The 7,425-nt window shown below is 47.5% G+C and overlaps 1 protein-coding gene and 1 long non-coding RNA gene across 4 annotated transcripts; both read left to right on the top strand.

Moving 5' to 3' along the window:
* Window positions 1-2,671, top strand: LOC117194651. The gene is made up of 7 exons (XM_033399167.1): window positions 1-261; window positions 861-1,238; window positions 1,292-1,461; window positions 1,542-1,718; window positions 1,786-1,932; window positions 2,004-2,267; window positions 2,363-2,671. Exons 1-7 carry the CDS (start codon window positions 1-3, stop codon window positions 2,463-2,465), a joined length of 1,500 nt encoding a protein of 499 aa, XP_033255058.1. The 3' UTR covers window positions 2,466-2,671.
* A 3,110-nt stretch (window positions 2,672-5,781) lies between these two features.
* LOC117194654 lies at window positions 5,782-6,113 on the top strand. Of its 3 annotated transcripts, none has more exons than XR_004474864.1 (3): window positions 5,782-5,799; window positions 5,853-5,953; window positions 6,025-6,113. It is a non-coding gene; the product is annotated as an uncharacterized LOC117194654 (long non-coding RNA). The 3 variants fall into 3 exon arrangements; XR_004474862.1 differs by having other exon boundaries at window positions 6,005-6,097; XR_004474863.1 differs by having other exon boundaries at window positions 6,020-6,089.
* The last annotated feature ends 1,312 nt before the right edge of the window (window positions 6,114-7,425 follow it).

The raw sequence follows: 7,425 nt of genomic DNA, 5'->3' as shown, positions 1-7,425 counted from the left end.
ATGGTCACCGAGCCGAAGTCCGTTGAGCCCAAGGTCAGCACCAAGGAGGCGCAGTGCCAGTCATCGGACTGCGAGACTTCCCAGCAGGAGCCGGTCTCGCAAGTAAGCAGCCCGAAGGGCGCCCGTGTGGGGATCTTCAATGCCGAGGACTTCTTGTCGCGTGCTCAGATGAACGACAAAATCAACAACATCTTGCGCTCGCCCACCAAGCCGCCCAACGGGGTGCGCCAGCGCTCCGTCTACACCAACAACCCATCGCCGGTAAGTGAAACTCCAAGCAATAACGTGAAAGTTTCTTCAATTTTCAGACATTTTGTTTTACAAAACTGCCGCATTATCGCGCTAGCAGGGTATCAACAGCGAGTTAACAGCCGCCGCAGTCTTAACAGCTCGGCAACAGCAGCATTGCCACATCACCTCATTGCCCTCACCTGTTAGTTCAGACCTTCTTATTTTCCGTCTCGCTCTTTTCCACCATTGCTCTCTTACTTTCCGACTTTAATATTCGAATTTTCCTTCTATATTCCCCCCCTCTTCTATTCTCTTCTAATACTATTCAAAATAGTTTGGTTAATTTCTATAAAAATCAAATGCAAATTGGGAAAAACGCACACACGTATGTAAATACATATATGTATGTATGTATGTATATTCATGCGTTAACAGAATGTCGACAGAATGTTAGCAACAGTTGCAAAGTCATTCGATTTCTGCGCTGCTGACACTTTCTCTCGTATCTGTCGTTTTCTCTCCTGCCGGTATTCAATTATTTTCTGGCACTTTCACTTCCTCACCTCTTCATTTCCTTCCGGATCTAACTTCCGCTACTACCTCTCGTCTTCTCATCCCCCCTCCCTTAGCAAGCAAGCTTGCGTGTCGGCATGACTGGGGGGCAGCTGTCCCAACGCATGAGCAACATCTCGCTGTCCTCCGGCACGGACTCCGTGGGCCACATGGATCGCGGCAGCAGCTCCAGTCTCGCCAGCAGCGCCACCGTTGGCACCAACACCATCACCAGCGGCATTTCCAAGGAGGGCGCCAATTACTCCGTCGGCAGTCAGTCGGCCCGGCCATACGTCCAACTGCCGGGCATATACATTTCCAACCCTCCCCAGTACGGGCCAGGGAATATGCAGGAAATAGACTCTGGCAAAATGGCGCACAACGGCAAGGCACTCACAGGGCGCTACAATGCCCCGCCCACCTATGGCTTCGACAACGAGCAGAACTACTGCCTGGTAAGGGGCTCCTGCATATCTGTAAATCTAGCCGATTCTATGCTCAATTTCAGAATTCCCAACAGTTGCCGTCTCCAATGCCCCCTCCACCATACGCCTTGGCACGCGTGAGCAGCACACGCAACTTGGAGCTCGAGAACCACACTCCGCCGGCATGTCCCGGCTCTGGACCCATTGCCATGACGAACGGCACCATCCAGTTGCGCCTCCGCGATGGCGTGCGGTGAGTGTAGACGCCCCCAGCCCCTTGGCTCTTCTTTAAGACCGACCCCTAATGTTAATACCTTTCTTTGCATGGGGCAGAATTGACATGACTCTGGACAAGGCGGTGCGCGTGCTCAATCAGCGCAGCATGGTGGCAGTTGCTCTATCACGCAACTGCAGCAACTCGGCTTTGATCCACCCCAATGGACGCATCTTGCAGAGCGGCGCTAAAGTCGAAATAGTCACCTACGACGGCATGAAAGGCAATAACTTTGTGTGAGTGGGAATGGCCCTTACCCCAACGTGGCATATTTGAATCCTTTGAATTATCTTCCCATTACAGTCGCTATGCCATGATGTGGTACAAGGGTGTGAGCTTCACCAGCGAGGCGTGCGCTCTCATCTACCTGGTGGACACAGCCGGGACGCGCACCACAACCGACACTTTCACCGATCTGACCAAGGACTACACCCTGGCAGTGTTCTATGAGTGAGTCCCCCCGGCCAATTGCATCGCTTCTTATTTGGCTAATTTCGATTTAATTCCCGAACTTCTCGCAGCGACTCGCGCCATGGTCCCTCTTATATGGCTGAAGCCCATGACGTGATTGCCAATTCAGCTTACACCTGTACCGAGGATGGCACTGAGATCTATGACATAAACGGATTTCGCATCACCCAGGCAGCCGATGGCCTGGTGAAGGTCACTCGTGTGGACAACAAGTGCTTGATTCGCACCAGTCCCGGCAATGGATCGGCCACTTTGACCACACCTGGCATCCATTGCACTGCCTCTCTGGGCAAGACCTCGCATCTGTTTGTTCGGTGAGTGTCAAACCGATGCTCTCAACCTCCCCCTCCCCCTCCCCCTCGCCCGTCATCCTGCTCTGCTAACTTCCGTTCTGTTCTGTCCTTTGTAGTCGCAATGAGAAGCGCATGCACTTCGATGGATCCTATTTCATTGTACGCAACGCCGGACACTCCGCCGGCTTCAATGAGAACAACCTGCTCATTGTCTACTGAGCGGCGTTCGTAGTCCGGAGATAGAAACGGCGCAGTGGTAGCCCATCCCACAAGCACACACTCACACATGTCAACACATTTCACCTGGAACACATACATAGACACCTACAGCAGCACACTTGAGGGACCTTGACGTGGAGAGAAGGATTCAGTTAGGATCCCGGAATTTAGGAATATCAAAATAAATTTGGGAAATAAGTTAGAAAGCAAATATGTTCGTACAAAAACCAGCACCACACCACACCACACACACACACCTCAGCGAAGGAACTCAGCCCAGCCCTATCTGGGTTCCGATTGCTCGACATGGGCGCAACACAACCACACCACCAACCCCCAGGGAATACTAGTTGTCTTTCGTTTACCATTGCCTACATATATATCATGCCGTATATATGCGTGTATTACTAGTTGTTATTGCAAATCGGGAGCGCTTTCCTGCTTCCCCAAATCAGTTGGCCAAATCAGACCGATCTCAAGCTGAAGCGGAACCAATCAGAGCCGAATCGCATCGAACAGGGCCGTGCCAGCGTTTGGTGTTCAAAAAAAGAAACATCGTTTTTCTACTCGTTTCCATTTCGGCTTTTTCAGTTCTTCTAAATTGTTTCTTTTACGCAGTTCAGTATGCAGTGCAGTATTCAACAATTAAAGTAGATCAGAGGACTAGTTCTCTTGAGCGTTACGTTTAGGCAACGTAACGCCAGTGCCGATACATTATTTCTAAGCTACCAGTTCTTTCAATGCAATCCAAAATTGTTCATCCACACCCGTAGCATACAGACACTCGAACACGTAACCCATAATCACACACCGCACACTCTTTACAAGAGGCAAAAGAAAGTGAATTATTTGCAAGAGGCACAGCGCCAGCCACATTTAAAACAGCCACAGGACACACATGAAAGATAGAACAGATCCTGTGAAAGGTAGAAAGAGAGTTTATTAAATTAACCCCAATTGTAATTTGATTAAAAGACACTTGTCCTGTGAGGAGGACAATGAAAGAAAACCCCATACAAACACAAAACATAGGCTTAATATATACATAAATACGATGGGATGTCCAATTATAATACAAAGTTAAGCCCAGTGTGAAAAACCGGGATTAGCCTTACGTCAATCTCCAACACCTAAATTTTCTATCATGTAAAGAGAAATTCATGTGCCCCAAAATCAATACTATGGAAGTATAATAAATTTAAAATGCAATCTGTTCATTCAATATATTAATTTATTCCTCCAAAAGAATGGTGGAGCAATGGAGCTCGTTTCGTTTCCTACCCTCCATCCTTTGCTAATTTCTTGGTGGAAAGAAAATGTCGACTGCCTCCTGCCGCGTGCCTTTATGTGTTCGAGTATTTATGTACCTTCTGTCATACATGGCCGGGGGTATCGTAAATTTACAACAAAATTGTTTTATGGCCCCACTCCATGGGCCCTCCTGGCCCCCCTCAGGCGGAGCTTGGCGTTTACGCCGTCACCTGAAGTGCCATCAGGAGTTGGACAATTTCAGGCCCTAGACGACAGTTTGGTTCGGTTTCCCATCTTTAAGAGCACTTGGAATTTAATCATTTAAATTTCTGTGAGGATTTCCAAGAAAATAAATTTGAATATCTGCCGCTATAGAGTTTATATTTAAATCCGATTTAATGTAAAAGCGGATTACGCTCTTCCATTTTGAAGGGACTTCGGATAAGCCCTATCTTCGGAGACATCGGGATATGGAAGACCTTTTTGAGCTCCAAAAACCAAGCTTCGCGGGGATACAAATATTTCGTTGAATTTTTAATCGCACATTTACGACACAGCTGTTTTTATTTTATCGTAGCGTGACAACCCTGGGCGGCCAGTGTGTACACTCTTTTGGACTACAATATTGTTTGTCTTGCTGTTGACAGCGGTAAATTAGGCAAATGGAAGGAAAAATACATTGATATTTAATTAGTAAAATGTCTTGAGCCTTGTCGTTACCTGCAAACAAATCCAAATGCACAGGGATATCGGATCGACTGTCATGCAGACTAAAGTTTCCAACAAACTTAACCTGGAGCTGGAGGTGGAGGTAGGCACGCGGCGCGGATGCTACAGCGCTGGCTGTGGCTGTTGATAAAGATTATTGGATAATGTCTTGGCGGAACTATCTGCCACGTCTGTCTCTGTCATAAGAAGAAAGTTGTTCCATGGTTAGAGATACACAAAGAGAGAGAAAGAGAGATGCATACGGAAAGTGTGTGAAAGCGTGGAGCAGTGAGAGCGGGTGCGGAAGCCACAGCGTGGATACAGAAGCAGCGGTAAGTACAAATAGCCCAACCAGGGAAGGATCAAAATATTGATGTCTGGAATGGCTTTATTCAAGTGTGAGAGCCTAACTGGGACTCGTGCGAGCAAAGGACCGACCCCACATATGTATCTGTGGCATATTCAATGCTCACGCTTGTGTGACTGCGCCCCTGCGAGTCCTTGTCTGCATCCATTTGCCGCTCGCACACGTGTGCCCAACATCAAAAGCTTTTCACACTTTATTGGGCGTAAAATTAAATCAGAATTGATTAGAACACTTGAATGACAACAGCCGTGGCCGTGTTGCTGATGTCAATGGCATCAGAGAGAGCCGCATCCTGCCAGCATCCAAGCCCCCAAGCCCCCCCACTGGCATTCTAAGCATAAGCAAACTTTTTGGTTTCGATTTTCCCCAGCTGACGCACGGCACGGCAAGGCACGGCACGTCGGTGACTTCGGCCACGTTCCTGCCGCTTCTCGGGGCTCTTACCACTTCCGAAGCCGGAAGTTCCTGCTGCTGCTGCTGGGAACTTCCCTGGGGAGGCTCCCCCGCAACCCTGTTTTTCATCGGATAGTTTATGAAATTCAATTTCGCCCAAAAATGGGGAATGGAATGGAAAAAGGCCGGGCATCAATTTTCCTGCATTATCGTTTAATGAGCCGACAATTATGCGAGGCCCCTCTGCTTCGGCACCATGCACGTCAATAGATATTCAATTAACTTGAATTCACAGCCATAACTCTCCGAACGAGTTCATTCCACATGAATTTGGCCAGGGCATAGGGCAAGTCAACTCGATTTCCGGCTATTAAGACATGGCTGAATTTCAGACGTGGAATGCAACGCCATGGAGTGCCGAGTCCAGGCAGGATAATTACATTTTAACCGGGTGATTCGAGCGGAGAGGAGAGTCGACAGCAACGTCAACGGTAATGGATAAATGCACATCTTCCGCCGCCCTGGGGGTCCTGGGAGCCGTCCTGGGGCACGGCACATTTAATGGGAAATGAATGGCAATGTTGGAGGTAGAAAATTATGAAAACGTTCCCAGGGGTAAGTTGTACGAAAACCAGCACGAAGTGCCCTCCATAATCTTCCACTTAAAGTTGATAAAAAATGTAAACGACTTTCATTTCGCCCGGGAGCGATACCTCTGACGAGGACTTCAAAGGACAGCTGGAAGACCCAGGACAAACTCGAGGCGAAAGTGAGTAGCTCATTGAATTGGATGGATTGTCATCCCAGTCTCCACTCCCAGCCTCCACCTGAGTAGAGCAGGCAGGTCAAAGTGCGGCAGCCTTGGAGGATAAAGAATGGACCCCTTTTCTGACATTTGGTGATGTTATGCGATGCAGCAAGAGGGAATTCCTACACCGATTGGGGCAAAACTTGGGCTAGGTACAGCTGGCAAGGCCGATAGCTTGATCCGATTCATAAATAATATACAGCTAAGAGTACTATATGTTTGGATTCATTGGGAATATTTGCGTGGTGATGTCTAATGCAATTTGCGTAATTGAAACCCACTCGAAAGCAATTAAATTTCCAGTGGTTGGACCACTCTCCGGCAATGAGATTCGTTGGAGTAATTGCAATCGAGATTCCCAACTCATCTTCAGGTAAAACAATCCATAATGGAGCAGAAGTTTTGTTCGCACTAGGCATTTATCAAGTTTGAAGTTTTAATTTGCTTTCGCCCCAACAAAAACAACTACAGAATACAGAATAACAAAAGTGTCAACACGATTATAATTGAGTTTAATTAAGCCGCAAAGTAAAGCCTCTCAGCACTCTTGTCTGTGGACCGACCAACAGAAATTTAAAATATTTGCGCTAATCCACTTGGCAACGGCCTAACAGAAATGAACAGCTGGTGCCAGTCCAGGCCTCTTCAATGGGCCAACTTTCGGATAAAAGAGGTACGTGCCAAAGGCTTCAAATAATCGTATTTGCTGGGGCCAAAGTACGTACAATAAACTCGAAGCAATCCGAAGAGCAAAGTTGCGATCTGGAAATTTATGGATGGCGAAGGCCAAAATGTTTTGCTGTAGGCCCAGGCCCAGGCTGAACCCATTTGTTGGCCCAGCTCTGAAAATGTCACATGCTCCTCACACCCACAGCTACACCCACACCCTGTGTGGTCTGGGTCTTGGTCTGGGTCTGGGTCTGGCCATTGTCTGTCATTGATGCCAGTTGGTGTCGGTACAGGTTTTCAAAGGATGCTATTCCCGACTTAATTAAGTTGATGCCACCGTGTTGTACGAAATCTCTTCGATGCGCTGCGCTAAAGCTGAAAGTCTCATTATTTCCCATTTAAAGTCATTACCACGTTATCTGCAGCCTTCAATTGAAGTGGGTTCTCGTTCTCCTGCAACTTCCAGCAGCCACCGTCGCCCAGTCCCCATTTTTCAGTTAACGATTTCATTTCAATTGACAATTTAATTAAGTCTTATGGTAAAATGTTGTCAAGCAATTATCATGCTTATGTAGCTCTTAATTTTCCGTATTTTTCGCGCTCCCCCAACCTTGGTAAGGCCATTTTCCTGGCCAGAGGTGTATGTAAATCGAATTTCAAACGAGGCGAAGGCCAAAAAGCGCTGCATACGTGTTGTGTACCCTATTGTGGAGCGAAAAAATTAGTATATACATACATACATATGTATATGTGGAAGTCCAATG

The sequence above is a fragment of the Drosophila miranda genome (genome assembly GCF_003369915.1).
Source record: "Drosophila miranda strain MSH22 chromosome Y unlocalized genomic scaffold, D.miranda_PacBio2.1 Contig_Y3_pilon, whole genome shotgun sequence".
NCBI lineage: Eukaryota > Metazoa > Arthropoda > Insecta > Diptera > Drosophilidae > Drosophila > Drosophila miranda.
This window is presented reverse-complemented; position numbering and strand designations above follow the sequence as displayed.

Bases quoted from the DNA above. Each gene is read 5' to 3' on its own strand.
- LOC117194651 (XM_033399167.1), top strand. From the start codon at position 1: ATGGTCACCGAGCCGAAGTCCGTTGAGCCCAAGGTCAGCACCAAGGAG. The intron at 262-860 runs GTAAGTGAAACT...CCCCTCCCTTAG, and splicing joins ACACCAACAACCCATCGCCG to CAAGCAAGCTTGCGTGTCGG. The intron at 2,268-2,362 runs GTGAGTGTCAAA...TGTCCTTTGTAG, and splicing joins ACCTCGCATCTGTTTGTTCG to TCGCAATGAGAAGCGCATGC.